Below are 16938 nucleotides of genomic sequence, written 5' to 3'. Positions count from 1 at the left end.
AGCAAGGCGTTAGCGGGTGACACAGCATAAAGTAATTTTGGAAATGAAGAGTGCATTGCCGTTCACACAACTCCCGGATTCATCTCCTCCTCCTTCTCCTCCTCCTCCTCCTCATACCTTCCTAGCTTCTCCTTTGTATCGATGGATAATGGCAGTGTGTGAATGTGTTGTTTGTGATTGTATTGTGTAGAATGAAGTCATGACAGGCACATTCACGCAAGACTATTCCTATTCCAGATTGACAATGTCTCTGATGGAAGATACTGGGTAATGATTTATACCGAAACATGTTACTAAAATAGAAGAAATCACATGGAAACATAGCTCATAACTCACTCGTTCCCATGTGATTTATTATTATATTTATTGGCTCAGTATCCGAGTTAAACTGCAGCATATACTTTGAAGTAGTGCAGCGGCTGTTAGTGAGGTGTACTTGCATACATGTTTCATTTCAAATAGTTAGCTGTGCTGTCTACTGAAATGCCTGATTCCTCAGTGGTCAGGGGGTTTGATCATGACAGTGATTCAACCATGCAGTTCACTTGATCAGTTTGTCATGTTATTTATGTGAGTTATTGATGTGATGTAGTTAGGTGGAGTCTCAATCACCACTGTGACTTTTGATTTATCGATCGTGTGTGTGTGTATGTGTGTATGTATTTTATGTGTCTGTATGTGTGTATGTACCGTATTTTCCGGGGTATAAGCCGCACTTTTTTTCGCTAAAAATCGGACCAAAATCGCCCCTGCGGCTTATACACCGAATATGCTTGCGCGAATGAATGCTAGCATACATCAGTATGCATGCTGACGTCATGTGACATGTCATTCGACTCAGCTTCGCGCCTGTGTTGCTATCCCGGCACTTTTACTGCATCAGTGGCATCCAGACTGAAGATAGTGCAGATGACATGGAGTGATCTGTAGTCAACACAGCAATACACCAACACCTCTGCAGCAACCTGTGCCGGCTGTGGTGCACTAACACTTCATAATCATTATTTCTGATCTAACAATGTATTTAGCTCCTGTTGGAACGTTCTCCATTTGTTAGTGCTTGTCTTCGTTTAACATGTATATTACTCAGTATGTCGTAATTGGACACTGCTCGATTATTCTTACCTCGTGCGTTTCACTATTTGTAACGTGGCTCCTCTGCTTCAGTTTTCGTTCTATCTCTCTGGCAGGGGCAACCACCACCCGTCTGGTGGGTGCCAGCATCCTCCGGCAGTTGCGCTGGGACTCTACGATACATTCTTGTTCTTCGATAATTAGAAATCTGCCTTTCTAGTTCTTCGCTGTTTGAATTATTATTTATTTGTGTTGTTTCTTGCGGCACTCGCTTTTGTGTAGATTTGACCTTTTTGCATGTCCGCGTGAGTACAGATGACATCATGCATTATTTTCTGTCACGTGTTTTGCTTTGAGCGTGTCGTTCAAGATGTTTGAACTGCGCCCGCTGGCCGATTTTCTTTGCTTGCTGTTTTCTTTGCCAGTCAAGCGTGGGGACGCTACGGTGTCGTCCTTCTTGGCTGTGTGTCCGGTACGGGGCCGGGTACGTGCGTCCCCAGCTCTCCGTTCTTTGTTCTTTTTGAGTTAGATTCTTCAATGGTGTTTTGAGAACATGTTTGGTAATACAGTCTTCTAAATAGTTCGATGCTTCCAATGGTTGTGTCTGATGCAAGTGTGGGTTTGCGAGGGAACCGGTGAACCATTTGGTCCTTCGAGCCGGATCCGACAGGTTTCGACTAGTAGTGTCAGCGGTGGTAATGGCGTTTCCGCCACCACCAGAGTTTGTGACTCGTAGTTTTACGCCACGCCATTATGGTACGAGCGTGGGTGAAACTCCTGTTGAGGAACTTGAGGACCGCTGGAAAGAGTTGATTCGTCGGAGAACAAACCTCCGTAGACGCCACACGCGGATCAGTACCGCTTGCGAACTCTGATTGCTTGCTCGTCGCCGTCTCGCCGATATTTGCAGCCTGATGTCCGTGAATTAGAATTTGTACGGTCAGAGCTGAATTCGGTTTTAGAAATTATGCGCAGCATGTTGGAATCCCAAGAGAGTGAGCAACTGCTGAATGAGTTGGACGAGTGGGAGGCGAAGTTTGATAAGGAGAGTGTTGGTGTGATGGCTGCTGCTGAGGCGATCTTGGATTCGCCTGTTGAGTCGGTTTCTGGCCAAGTGGCATCAGGCCAACAATCAGCAGTCGCAGAACAGGTTACCCCTGTGCCACCGTCAACACCACCGCACATGCGGCCTGTGCCACCTCTACCAGCACCACGCACACGGCCAACACCACCACCAAAGCCAAGTAGTCTGAGCAGCAGACTAAGTGTGACGTCAGTTGGTTATAGTGCTCCTGCCAGTAGACTTTCTGAGTGGTCTCCTCTAACGGAATCTGCTGTCGACCCCCATGTTAGCGATTGGCTTGCCAGTATGCAACGGCCACATGGAGTAAGCGCTTTTCACCATCTGAAGCCACTAGAGCTGCCCAAATTTAGTGGCAGGACCCAGCAGTTTGTACGGTGGAAACAAACATTTAAGCGCCTCGTGGACGAGGACCGCTTCGTCTCTGACGAATATAAACTGGCACGACTGAAGGAGGCGCTGCAGGGTAGCTCGGCCGAAGACATTATCGCGGATATGTTCGACGGTCCGGGTGCATACACTGCAGCCTGGACGGAGCTTGAGCGCTGGTTTGGTGGTTCTGACCGCCATCTTGCCTTGCAAGAGAGAGAGATTCTGAATCACCCACGCATTGCCTCTGACAGGGACACCGAGTCTGTCCGGAAGTTTGCTGTCAAGCTCAGAAATGTGCTCATGAACCTGGACTTGGCTGGAGAGACCCCTGGTAGGGAGCTATTTCTAAGTGCGCTGGAGAAGCTACCCAGAAGTGTAGTTATACGATTTTACGAACAACATCCAGACAGCAAATGCAACGCAACCACGTTGTCGTTCTGGCTGGTAAAACGGGTCCAGAACGCTAAGCGAGCCGATGACATCTTGGCGACAGTCGGCACAGAGAAGTTGAACAAGACACCTCCTGCGGTCCCGCCAAAGCCTAGGTCATCTGCTGTGTATGCTGTGGAGCTCAGTACTCAGCAGTGTGCCAAGTGCAGCAAGAGCCATGCCACAGCAGAGTGTCCGGAATTCAGGGCGCTGACAACCAAGCGCCGCTGGGACCTGGTCAAGCGTGCCAAGCTGTGTAGCTGTTGTTTGGAGCATGGACACTGGGCGCGTGAGTGCCAGAAGCTGGAACGTTGCCACTGTGGAGAGAGGCACCACTCACTTCTGCACTACAGCAAGTCAGTGCAGCCACAAGCTGCAGCGCAGAATCCAGCTACGATGCGACCAGCAGCTACGGCACCTCGGCAGGAAAGTTCTCACCATGCTAGTGTCAGCGTGCCGCAGACTACCGCTTTCGCTACCGTGCCAGTGAAGATTATTGGCCCAACTGGCAAGTCGGCAATCTGTACGGCCATGCTGGACTCAGGCTCGACTGCAAGCTTCATACGGGAGGATGTAGCCCATGAGTTGGGCATGGCAGGTGAAGTTCACATGTTGAATACATCCACGATTGGTGCGCAGCAGACCTCCGGCTATCGGGAACTGGTCAAGGTGCAGATGGAATCCATTGATGGAACAGTGTCATACCCGCTCAAGGCATGGGTATATGATCGTGTGACGAAGAAGACGCAGGTCGTCGACTGGAGCCGGTACAAGTCCAGCTATGAACATCTAAAGTTCATAGACTTTCCCGAAATCTCCAGCACCACGGTCGACCTCCTGATTGGTCTAGACGTCATTGATGCCCACGCATCACTCGCGGAGTACAGAAGCAGCAGCGGTGGACCAATTGCCCGTAAGACGCCACTGGGATGGGTGTGTATGGGCCCAACGCCCAGTGCACCCAGTGATGACGAGTTGTCTGTCAACTTCGTGCATGCTTTATACGGCGAATGCAGCATAGACGGCCTGGTCCAGAATTTCTGGAATCTGGAGGCAGTCGGTATGAAGCACGAAGGCACCTACATCACCCCTGCAGAGAAGCTGGCTGAGGAGATCGTTGAAAAATCCATCAGCTTCCATGATCAGCGAGTCACCATGGCAATCCCATGGGTCCACAGCAACGGCGAGCCTGGTGTCACCGCTAATCGCGCCATGGCGGACCATCGCCTGCGCATGCTAGAGAAATCGCTGGACAAGCGTCCAGAGCTGAAGGCAGCATACGGCAAGGTCATCCGTAGCCACATTGACAAAGGCTATGTGCGCGCAGTGTCGGCAGCAGAGGTTGAGGCAGATGGCGACGACCAGTGGTTCCTGCCGCACTTCGCCATTGTACGAGACGACAAGGCCACCACGAAGGTACGTGTCGTCTTTGATGCTGCTGCCAAGTATGACGGCACGTCGATCAATGAGTGTATGTACCCTGGACCCGCTCTGCAGAATGACCTAGTGAAAGTGCTTCTGCGGTTCTGCAAGGAGCCAGTAGCGCTCACGGCGGACATTACCGAGATGTTCCTGCAAGTCGTGCTGGCTGAGCAAGACCGCCGATATCATCGCTTTGTGTGGGACTCACGCGTATACGAGTTCCAGAGGTTGGTGTTCGGCATCAAGGCGTCTCCGTACCTGGCATGCAAGGCGCTACAAGTGGTGTGCCGCGAGACAGCCGACAAGTATGACCCAGCCATGTTGCAGATCGTTGACCGAGACATGTATGTGGATGATCTGCTGCACTCTGCTGTCTCCGTACCGGAAGCCATCCGCACACAGCAGACAGTACAGGACATCCTGGAGCAGGGCAGCTTCCACCTCCGCAAGTGGCTCAGCAATAGCTCGGAGGTGATGGACGGCGTACCGGAAGCTGACCGCTCACCGCAACTCGTAGCTAGCATCAATGATCATGATCACTGTGCGCTACCATCAGTCAAGACGCTAGGCGTGATGTGGTCGGCAGAGGATGATACCTTCGCCTTTGAGTTCAAGCCGCCCGCAACAGAGAAGCTGACCAAGCGAGCCGTGCTGAGTAAGATGGCATCTATATTCGACCCACGCGGACAACTAGCTCCCTTCACGATTCGCTCTCGTGTCATGTTCCAGGAGCTGTGCATCCTCGGCGTGGGCTGGGATGATCCACTGGACGCTGAGCACACGCGGAGATGGACATCCTGGTTTAGCGAGCTGGGAGATCTGGCGCTGATCCGTGCGCCGCGCTGCTTCAAGTGTCCGGGTCGCGAGTCGTCTGTCGCTACATTGTCGCTGCACGTGTTCACGGATGCTTCAGATGCCGCCTACGCCGCTAACGTGTACGTCCGTGCGGAGTACCCAGACGGCAATGTGCGAGTGACGCTAGCACTCGCCAAGGCGCGTCCATGTCCCATTAAGAAGATGTCGATCCCGAAGCTGGAGCTGAAGGGTGCTGTGCTTGGTGTTTGCCTGGCCAAGACAGTGAATGACGCGCTAGATCTGCCGCAGGCTGATGCCACCTACTGGTCCGACTCGATGAACGTGCTTCACTGGGTGAGAGCACATTCCAGAAAGTTTAAAGTCGACGTGGGCAACCGGATAGCTGAAGTACAAGAGTATTCAGCTGGCAGCCAGTGGAACCACGTTCCTGGAAAGCTGAACCCAGCCGACAAGGGCACCAGAGGCTTGACAGCAGCCCAGCTAGCCAGTGATTCAGTATGGTGGAACGGCCCTGAGTTCCTCGTCCAGCAGCACACTGAGTGGCCGTCTCGTCAGATAACCGTGCCAAAAGAGTTGCCTGGAATGGTAAAGCGAGCGCAAGTGATGGCGTTCGCTGTGCAGCAAGTGTCAGCGGAGGTGTTTCGTCTCCACCCCGACAACTACTCGTCATGGAAACGACTAGTAAGAGTGACGGCCTGGTGCTACCGTTTCATCAACCGGTGTCGTCGACGTCATGCTAGCACGAGAGGGGATCCGGAAGCAGCGAGTGCAGCAGTCGACTCTGTGGAGCTGAAGTCTGATGAGCTCCAGCGTGCCGAATGTCACTGGTATGCGATCGCACAAGCAGAGAGCTATCCCGCTTCGTATCGGCAGCTGACGTCAGGGAAGTCCCTTGCAGCGAATGACCCGCTGCTACGGCTGAATCCAGTGCTCGACAAGGATTACCCGTGTGTGCTACGCGTTGGAGGTCGTCTGAAGACTGCCAGCCACTTGCCTGAGCATACCCGGCATCCGATAATCTTGCCACAGCACCATCGGATTACTCAGCTGATAGTCGACGCCGAAGATCGCAAGTGTGATCACAGTGTTGGCCCAAACCACCTCTTGGCAAACCTGATGCTGCGGTTTTGGATCATCCGTGGCAAGGTTGTCACACGATCTCACCGTGCACACTGCGTGCTCTGCAAGAAGAAGTGGGCCACTGTGGCTTCGCAGCAGATAGCACCGCTCCCGCTATTCCGAACAGCTCCACCGTACCGGGCATTTTCAAGAGTGGGAGTTGACTATGCCGGTCCGTTCCGAACAAAACAAGGACGTGGCAAGACCCAGCTCAAGAGGTACCTCTGTGTCTTCTCTTGTTTGCAATCTCGAGCCTGTCATTTCGAGATGGCGTATGGCCTGGACACCGAGTCGTTTCTGCTAGCATTCACCCGTTTCTGCAAGCGCAGAGGCGTGCCAGCTGAGGTCGTGTCAGACAACGGGACGAACTTTGTCGGTGCAGAGCGCGAGCTAAGAGAAGCCGTTCAAGCGCTAGGTTCTGATGAAGTGGCCGCAAGTATGGCCAGCCAAGGAGTTCACTGGCGCTTCAATCCGCCTCTCGCTCCGCACTTTGGCGGCGTATTTGAGTGTGTGGTCAAGGCAGCAAAGCGCGCAATGATGGCAACTCTGTCCCAGGCCAATCTCACTGATGAGGAACTTGTAACTGCCATGGTGAGTGCGGAAGGCCTGCTCAACTCGCGTCCGTTGACCGCTGTCCGGACTGACGTGGATGACGCCGCACCGCTAACACCGATGCACTTCCTAGCTGGACAGTGCGAGCTGACTCTGCCACTCGAAGAAGTCGCTGAGTTGCACCCACAGCGTCGTTGGCGGCTCCTCCAACAGCTCCTACGTGAGGTATGGCGGCGATGGCTTCGAGAAATAGTGCCTCGGCTGAATGTGCTTCAGCGATGGTCTCGACGCAGCCGCAACATCAAGCCCGGTGACATTGTCCTCTGCATGGACAAGTCTACTCCAAGAGGGCGTTGGCCGCTAGCCAAAGTGATAGAAGTGTTCCCCGGATCTGATGGGTTGGTCCGTGTAGTGAACATCAGAATTGGCGCCAAGCAGTCCAAGCGGTCGATAACGCAGTTGGTGCCGTTGGAAGTTGAACCCATCGATGAAGGTACCGGTCAGTATGATGATCTCACGACTTCCGATTAGTCTGGAGTCGTTCGTGAGAGGGGAAATGTTGGAACGTTCTCCATTTGTTAGTGCTTGTCTTCGTTTAACATGTATATTACTCAGTATGTCGTAATTGGACACTGCTCGATTATTCTTACCTCGTGCGTTTCACTATTTGTAACGTGGCTCCTCTGCTTCAGTTTTCGTTCTATCTCTCTGGCAGGGGCAACCACCACCCGTCTGGTGGGTGCCAGCATCCTCCGGCAGTTGCGCTGGGACTCTACGATACATTCTTGTTCTTCGATAATTAGAAATCTGCCTTTCTAGTTCTTCGCTGTTTGAATTATTATTTATTTGTGTTGTTTCTTGCGGCACTCGCTTTTGTGTAGATTTGACCTTTTTGCATGTCCGCGTGAGTACAGATGACATCATGCATTATTTTCTGTCACGTGTTTTGCTTTGAGCGTGTCGTTCAAGATGTTTGAACTGCGCCCGCTGGCCGATTTTCTTTGCTTGCTGTTTTCTTTGCCAGTCAAGCGTGGGGACGCTACGGTGTCGTCCTTCTTGGCTGTGTGTCCGGTACGGGGCCGGGTACGTGCGTCCCCAGCTCTCCGTTCTTTGTTCTTTTTGAGTTAGATTCTTCAATGGTGTTTTGAGAACATGTTTGGTAATACAGTCTTCTAAATAGTTCGATGCTTCCAATGGTTGTGTCTGATGCAAGTGTGGGTTTGCGAGGGAACCGGTGAACCAGCTCCATAACCATAATAAATTTGTAGAAAGGCCATTTGTCAATGAGTGTGAAATATTTTGGTTTGTGGGTGCGGCTTATACTCCGAATACCAACTTTTAGTCAATATTTTGCTTCAAAAAGGGGGGTGCGGCTTATACCCCGGTGCGGCTTATACCCCGGAAAATACGGTACATGTATGTGTGTGTGTGTGTGTGTGTGTGTGTGTGTGTGTGTGTGTGTGTGTGTGTGTGTGTGTGCGTGTGTGTGTGTGTGTATGTATGTGTGTATGTATTTATGTGTCTGTGTGCCTGTATGTGTGTGTGTGTACATACATGTGTTGATGTTGACGATGTGCGTTTGTCACGATGTGTTGCTATGTGTACATGCAGTTGGTATGGAGTAAACTACAGCTTAGCCGATGATCTGGTTTGGGGCAAGAATGCTGGTTGTGACTTTGTAAGCCAGAGCTGTGGCTCATGGATGACAGCCAGGAACTCCACGTAAGCAACACCTAGTGTGTCCAGTCCACGTAAGGAACACATACTAGTGGCGTGTCCATGTAAGGAACACTTAGTGTGTCCACGTAAGGAACGCTTAGTGTCCATGCAAGGAGAGCATAGTGTTCACGTAAGGAGTGACTCGAGAAAGGAGCTACTTACGGGATATGTGCTCATGGGTTCTCACTTTGCTGGAACAAGTGACTGTGTGACTAGCATGCAGGATATTGATAGCAGATAAGCCACCGGGTCCAGTCATGTACACGTACGTGCATGCATTCACCATCTCTCATGAGCTCAGTCCATGACTAGCTTGCAGATTTTCCGGTGCATAAATCAAACAGAAAGCAAACAGTCACTTCACCACTCCACAAGGCACTCTCGGCCGACCCACACAAGGCACTCTCGGCCGACCCACACAAGGCACTCTCGGCCGACCCACACAAGGCACTCTCGGCCGACCCACACAAGGCAAAGAGAAAGCAAGGCCGGAGAAAGCAAACACTTCACCTAGTTTCTAGACTACTGTCGTCTCGGAAGGGAGGACGAGCTGCCTCTTCTACGTTACCCTCGCCAGGCCACACATCAAAACGAACTTGTCAAGTGGTTTTTCTCTAGAGCTAGAGAGAGAGAGCTTTTCATTAGTTTACTTCAAGCGGCGACGGAAGAACTCATAATGAAGAACTAACACTGACAGCGAATGACTGACGACTGTCAACGAACGACTGACGACTGACAACGAACGACTGACAACTGACATGGCAAAAGGAAAACATGATATCAGAAATTGGTGCCCTCGTCAGCACAAAAAGTGGTGTACTCAGCACAAAAAGGTGCACGTGTCAGCAACAAAGCAGCGCAGCAGCAGCATGTTCGGATCAGCAGCACAGAGACACAAATACAGCAGCAGATACGACAAAGAGACAACACGTGCAGCCACATGTACACACAGAGACACAAATACGGCAGCAGGTACGACGAAGAGATAACACGTACAGGCACATGTACAACACTACCATATAGTCAAAATTGTCATTATGTAGCAGGATCGAACAACCAACAACACATTCAAACTGTACATCGAACTCTACGACTGTACAAGCCAGCTGATAATACCGTATTGTACCGTTGTACACGACGAACGGGTACTGTGACTCGTTTGCTAACGGATCAGCAGCTAAACAGGGTACCCGGATCACCCCTTTCACCCCTTTCACCCCTTTCACCCCTTTCATCCCTAGTAATAATCATTGGTATGCATGTCGGCTACAGTGTACTTGTGCTCAGACCCTTTACAATCTTGTTCTACTTGTACTTGTAGGCATTAGAGACAATGTCATGTACTTCAGTGCATGCTATCCAGTACAGTCAGTCACACACTTGCAAAGGTGCGGTGTGTACGTGTGTGTATGCGTGTGGACATGCGCTCGTGTGTCATTTGTGCGGTTCAGAGGTGTTCAGCCATTCTGTCTCAACTTGGCTACGGAGAGCCGTCGTTTCTTCTGCAACGTTGACCACAGTGCCAAGGCAGTGTGCAATCTAGCGCAGTTCACTACTGGCTTGCCCACTCTGTACAGGGTGAGTAGTTGTGACATATGCTACAGTACTGTCGGATGCCAGAGAACGGCCAGGCTAGAATTTCACCAATTTTTATTAGAACGATTTAGGCTGGATTTTTGCAGATAGGAATGGAAACTATAATTTACACTCAGAAGGTCTTGTGTTCAGGCTGCCCGTTTTGGAGCCATCAGTTGCCTGATGGTCGTGACTACGTGTGAAGCTCACAGTTGCAGCACATCATCCTCCCTCTGTCTTGTGTACACTCAGAAGTACAATGCTACTAACATTTGCGTCCGTGCACGTGTGTGTGTGTGTGTATGTGTGTGTTTTGCGTGTCCAACAGTACATGACACCAGCTCTGTTGCCCGGGGTTGATCCATCCTTGCTGAGTCGCTACGGTGGTGGCACATCCATAGCTGATTTCTGTCCTTACTACACAGTAAGTAAAGCATAGGATCAAGGATTGTCTTTAACCAAGGAGTAGTAAAATATTCGGGTATTTTAGGTATTTTACTACTCCCTGGTTTTAACATTTGACCTTGCTTCATTGATCCGCAGTACTTGTGGTTATGATGTGTTTTGATAAGCTAGCACCCAATGTCTTGTAGTGTGCAGCACACGGCATGAGAAGTTAATGTGACCTCAACAATAATTATCTACCTTCACTGACGAGAGTTTTATACTCGAAACAGCTGTATGAAGTAATTCAGTACCAATGGATGTGTCTCTTTGCTGATGGTGTGCTGTGGCAACGTCGTGTCGAGGTCAGCTGGAGAGCGCAGTTATGCAGTGGTAGTCGATGAGAAATCCGTACAGGGCCGAATGCTGTTGCTTACCCCATCACCCAGCCATGCTGTCTAGGAAATTGGTTTCTTGGTGTTTGAGCTTGCAGTGACCCTGCCGTCAAGACTTGCCCAGGCTGATGAACCGTCCAGAACACACAACTCTACAATCATGTACTGCCTGCACTGAGCCCAAGTCAGAAAGTAACAGTTTGTCAGAACGGAGTCCATATGACATGATTGTGTTGATTGTGTCGATTGTGTCGACTGTGTCGACTGTGTCGACACAGTCGATTGTGTTGTGTCCGGGGATGCAAGTTACTTACAGTGTATGCTCCAGTACACCACCGTAGAATCCCACCGTAGAATCCCACCGTAGAATCCCACCGTAGAATCCCACCGTAGAATCCCACCGTAGAATCCCACCGTAGAATCCCACCGTAGAATCCCACCGTAGAATCCCGCCGTAGAATCCCGCCGTAGAATCCCGCCGTAGAATCCCACCGTAGAATCCCACCGTAGAATCCCACCGTAGAATCCCACCGTAGAATCCCACCGTAGAATCCCACCGTAGAATCCCACCGTAGAATCCCACCGTAGAATCCCACCGTAGAATCCCACCGTAGAATCCCACCGTAGAATCCCACCGTAGAATCCCACCGTAGAATCCCACCGTAGAATCCCACCGTAGAATCCCACCGTAGAATCCCACCGTAGAATCCCACCGTAGAATCCCACCGTAGAATCCCACCGTAGAATCCCACCGTAGAATCCCACCGTAGAATCCCACCGTAGAATCCCACCGTAGAATCCCACCGTAGAATCCCACCGTAGAATCCCACCGTAGAATCCCACCGTAGAATCCCACCGTAGAATCCCACCGTAGAATCCCACCGTAGAATCCCGCCGTAGAATCCCGCCGTAGAATCCCGCCGTAGAATCCCGCCGTAGAATCCCGCCGTAGAATCCCGCCGTAGAATCCCGCCGTAGAATCCCGCCGTAGAATCCCGCCGTAGAATCCCGCCGTAGAATCCCGCCGTAGAATCCCGCCGTAGAATCCCGCCGTAGAATCCCGCCGTAGAATCCCGCCGTAGAATCCCGCCGTAGAATCCCGCCGTAGAATCCCGCCGTAGAATCCCGCCGTAGAATCCCGCCGTAGAATCCCGCCGTAGAATCCCGCCGTAGAATCCCGCCGTAGAATCCCGCCGTAGAATCCCGCCGTAGAATCCCGCCGTAGAATCCCGCCGTAGAATCCCGCCGTAGAATCCCGCCGTAGAATCCCGCCGTAGAATCCCGCCGTAGAATCCCGCCGTAGAATCCCGCCGTAGAATCCCGCCGTAGAATCCCGCCGTAGAATCCCGCCGTAGAATCCCGCCGTAGAATCCCGCCGTAGAATCCCGCCGTAGAATCCCGCCGTAGAATCCCGCCGTAGAATCCCGCCGTAGAATCCCGCCGTAGAATCCCGCCGTAGAATCCCGCCGTAGAATCCCGCCGTAGAATCCCGCCGTAGAATCCCGCCGTAGAATCCCGCCGTAGAATCCCGCCGTAGAATCCCGCCGTAGAATCCCGCCGTAGAATCCCGCCGTAGAATCCCGCCGTAGAATCCCGCCGTAGAATCCCGCCGTAGAATCCCGCCGTAGAATCCCGCCGTAGAATCCCGCCGTAGAATCCCGCCGTAGAATCCCGCCGTAGAATCCCGCCGTAGAATCCCGCCGTAGAATCCCGCCGTAGAATCCCGCCGTAGAATCCCGCCGTAGAATCCCGCCGTAGAATCCCGCCGTAGAATCCCGCCGTAGAATCCCGCCGTAGAATCCCGCCGTAGAATCCCGCCGTAGAATCCCGCCGTAGAATCCCGCCGTAGAATCCCGCCGTAGAATCCCGCCGTAGAATCCCGCCGTAGAATCCCGCCGTAGAATCCCGCCGTAGAATCCCGCCGTAGAATCCCACCGTAGAATCCCACCGTAGAATCCCACCGTAGAATCCCACCGTAGAATCCCACCGTAGAATCCCACCGTAGAATCCCACCGTAGAATCCCGCCGTAGAATCCCACCGTAGAATCCCGCCGTAGAATCCCACCGTAGAATCCCGCGCATAAGCTCATGCCCGCACATAAGCCCAGGGAAAGTTCGATTATCACAAGGCTTCGTCGTACAAGCCCATGGGCCTAAGTCGTACCAAGAGTCCATAAATTATGGACTCTTTTGGGTGTACCATGTACATGTATGATGTACGTAGTACATGTAGAGGTTTTTTTTTTTTTTTTTTGTACATTTCAACACAATCTTTGGTTGTTTTTGTTTGCAAAGTGGCTTTCAGCAATGTACTTCTCACTTCCTTGGTACTTTTCAATAGCACGGTGTTGGTGTCAGCGTATAAGCCCATGCCCGCGTATGCCCATGTTCTTGTACAAGCCCACCGAAATGTCCTTGTGAAACAGATAAGCCCATGGGCGTATCCGCGAGATTCTACGGGAATCAAATAGCAGTGCCTGGCTAAGGTTGTGTCTGAAGATGCAAGCAATATACACGCAAGCTCACCAATTCTGATTTATCTGATTGCACGATGGTTGCTACACTGTTGTTGTTGCTGTTGTTGTTGTTGTTGTTGTTGTTGTTGTTGCTGCTGCTGCTGCTGCTGCTGTTGTTGTTGTTGTTTTTGGTGTTTGAATTTGAATTCTTTATACTCACGATGGGACCATCGCCAATGTTGTTGTTGTTGTTGTTGTTGTGGTTGTTGTTGTTGTTGTTGTTGTTGTTGTTGTTGTTGTTGTTGTCGTCGTCGTCGTTGTTGTTGCTCAGGCGTTCAAGGACTCCGTATCTGGAAAGCGGACGGAATGCTACGAGAGCAAGAACGCACCTACAAGTATGTACCGTATTTTACTGGTTATAAGTCGACCCCCCGTATCCGGAGGTCTTAATTATGTTTTTAAAGTTTTTGCCCAACGAAGCACTGCTAACCGCTCCCTGCTACTAACACATGAACAAATCACATACACACTCCTCATTGGATTCTGAAACATCCAAATCCTTGAAAAAGGCAAATAAACTTGGCAAAAATGCATACACCTGGTGCACTCGTGTATTCAGTGCAGGTTATTTTTGGAAGATACCGATAATTCCCGGTTATAAGTCGAATCCCGGTTGTAAGTCGACCCCCACCTTTTCTCCTGCTATTTTCAGTCATAAAAGGTCGACTTATAACCGGAAAAATACGTTACTTGATGTATAGAGCAGCTACATGTTCATTTGCTGCAAGTCAAACCAACCCTTATGAATGGACGTGTAGTGGTGGCTGCTGAGCTACAAACACAGTCTCTTTGTCTCTGTCTGTGTCTCTGTCTGTTTGTCTGGCTAGCTGTCTGTCTGTCTGTAGGTATATCTCTCTGCCCCCCCCCCCCCCCCCCCTCTCACTTTTCATCGGCATATGCACACTTTTGATCATATCTGCATATCCGCATGCGTAGTGCTACATGTATATGATGGCTGTACTGTACTGTGTGCAACTGTGTGTACCGCTTCACATGTAGAGATATGATGGCTGTACTGTACTGTGTGTGACTGTGTGTGACTGTGTGTACCGCTTCACATGTAGAGATATGATGGCTGTACTGTGTGCAACTGTGTGTACCGCTTCACATGTAGAGATAGGATGGCTGTACTGTACTGTGTGCAACTGTCTGTATCGCTTAACATGTAACATTAGAGATATGATGGCTGTACTGTACTGTGTGTGACTGTCTGTACTGCTTCACTGTATGTAGATAGTCTTTCTCTGGAATTCTATGGAGCTGGCTCACGTTGCATTACTCATGGTCGTCCATGGAGCAACGGGCAGTTTGTGCAGTCAACATTTGGCTCAGGCTGTTACCAGGTGAGTAGTACATGTACACGTAGGTAACTTGCACCCACTGTATGATTACACTGAGAGTAATGCTGGCAAGTGGGGGGGGGGGGGGGGGGTAGCGAGTGGACTGGAGGGGAGGGGGGTGGTAGCGAGTGGACTGGAGGGGGGGGGGGGGTGAGAGCTTCCTATCAAAGTTGGCCCAAGGGGCTTTGGTAGGAAGTGGTCGCTGCAGGCGTACAGTGTGACAGATGGTCTGTGATGCACAGCCGGCTTGCACTGGAGATGGTAACTTGAGAGCCCATTATGCCAGCTTGCTTTGTTCTTGACACTGCTACTGACAACCGAACCAGGTCTACCTCACAGAGTCCATCCACTACATCAACAACTCAAGCAATTCTCAAATATCATTGTTGAGAGTAGTTCGTATGATTGTATTTGATTGGATTTTGCTGTAAACAGACCTTCTGCTCAGCTCCATCAAGCATCACGATCCGTGTTGGAAGTCAAGATATAGACTGCACTGGCAGAGCTGGTGCCGAGGTGAGTGTGAGTTGCACAAAGGCGCGCAATCCTGCACAACTGTACATGCAGGGGGGGGGGGGGGGCGGTTGGTCAGGCCATGGGGGTCAGGCCATGGTCGGACCAACGGTTTGATCACCAAGCCATGTTTATCATGTTTAGTGCCGAGGAGGTCATGCGTACCCGACTACTACCCGCCATATCTTACACGGAGTATGAAAGACTATGGGATCAATAACTGCTTCCGCCAGTCCAGGCATGCACTGTGTTACCATTACCAACTGCAGTATTCAATCACATGCACTGTGGAGATCACGGGTCAATCGGACAACAACAGCGTTTTGTTTGCTCAGTAGTGACTATCGGAGTTCCCGCATTCTGTGAGAGCCAGGCCGGCTTGGCTGGTGAGAAAGCAGCATTGCCTGTTTGCTTGATGAAGTACAGTACCGGCAGAATGCCATGCAACTTTATTGACTGGCTACATTGTAAGCTATTATATATAAATTATCCCTTTGGTGCTGGTAGGTCAGTTTCCACCTATGCTGACATTGCATACCAAAATTGGTCGCTGAGCCGGTGTCGTACGTCTCGGATGCCGGATTTTGTGACCCCTTAGTAGCTGGCCTATTGATAGCTATAGAGAAAAAAGGTTGTGGGGTTGCATTTGAAATTTCAAGTTTGGATCAATGTGATCGTGACCATGGCACGCAGCGCATGCTCAGTTAGGCACCAAAGGGGTCAGGGTAAGTTAGGTGCATGTATGCGCTCAGTTCATATTAGGGAATACCTTGAGAACGTTCTCCTCTGATTGCCAACTTGAACAATTCATTGCACTTTCAGTGTGAACAATTCATTGCACTTTCAGTGTGAACAATTCATTGCACTTTCAGTGTGAACAATTCATTGCACTTGCAGTGTGAACAATTCATTGCACTTGCAGTGTGAACAATTCATTGCACTTGCAGTGTGAACAATTCATTGCACTTTCAGTGTGAACAATTCATTGCACTTGCAGTGTGAACAATTCATTGCACTTTCAGTGTGAACAATTCATTGCACTTTCAGTGTGAACAATTCATTGCACTTGCAGTGTGAACAATTCATTGCACTTGCAGTGTAAACAATTCATTGCACTTTCAGTGTGAACAATTCATTGCACTTGCAGTGTGAACAATTCATTGCACTTTCAGTGTGAACAATTCATTGCACTTGCAGTGTAAACAATTCATTGCACTTGCAGTGTGAACAATTCATTGCACTTTCAGTGTGAACAATTCATTGCACTTGCAGTGTGAACAATTCATTGCACTTGTAGTGTGTTTAAAAAACAATTCACGGCTTTCTGCCCTGTGTAGGTGGCGATTTCTCAAACATCGGACGGACTACAATACACCGGCTCCATCGTATGTCCCAGCTATGCCGCAGCCTGCAGTGTAAGCCAATGTGCTGTGTGGCGCGCGCCTCTACTGAGAGATCCAGCCATAATGTACTCTGCACTCTGCACTTTACACCAGGGGTGATAAAATACCAGATATTTTAGTACTCCCGCTTCACTGTCTGCACTTTGCAAGGAGTACGTGTATAGGCTGTGTGTGTGTGTGTGTGTGTATGTGGTGTGTATGTGGTGTGTGTGTGTGCATGTACATGGA

At 50.5% G+C, this 16938-nt stretch overlaps 1 protein-coding gene across 1 annotated transcript in view; it reads left to right on the top strand.

The window, feature by feature from the left end:
- Window positions 1-16938, top strand: part of LOC135816196 (leishmanolysin-like peptidase) — a 33488-nt gene that overhangs the window by 13027 nt on the left and 3523 nt on the right. Inside the window, exons 11-18 of the mRNA XM_065329595.1 lie at window positions 191-267; window positions 8477-8587; window positions 10036-10162; window positions 10488-10583; window positions 13726-13789; window positions 14688-14797; window positions 15230-15310; window positions 16645-16722. Coding sequence (XP_065185667.1) covers window positions 191-267; window positions 8477-8587; window positions 10036-10162; window positions 10488-10583; window positions 13726-13789; window positions 14688-14797; window positions 15230-15310; window positions 16645-16722 — 744 coding nt within the window. The remainder of the gene's footprint in view (window positions 1-190; window positions 268-8476; window positions 8588-10035; window positions 10163-10487; window positions 10584-13725; window positions 13790-14687; window positions 14798-15229; window positions 15311-16644; window positions 16723-16938) is intronic.

The sequence above is a fragment of the Sycon ciliatum genome, chromosome 4 (genome assembly GCF_964019385.1).
Source record: "Sycon ciliatum chromosome 4, ocSycCili1.1, whole genome shotgun sequence".
NCBI classification, from domain to species: domain Eukaryota; kingdom Metazoa; phylum Porifera; class Calcarea; order Leucosolenida; family Sycettidae; genus Sycon; species Sycon ciliatum.
This window is presented reverse-complemented; position numbering and strand designations above follow the sequence as displayed.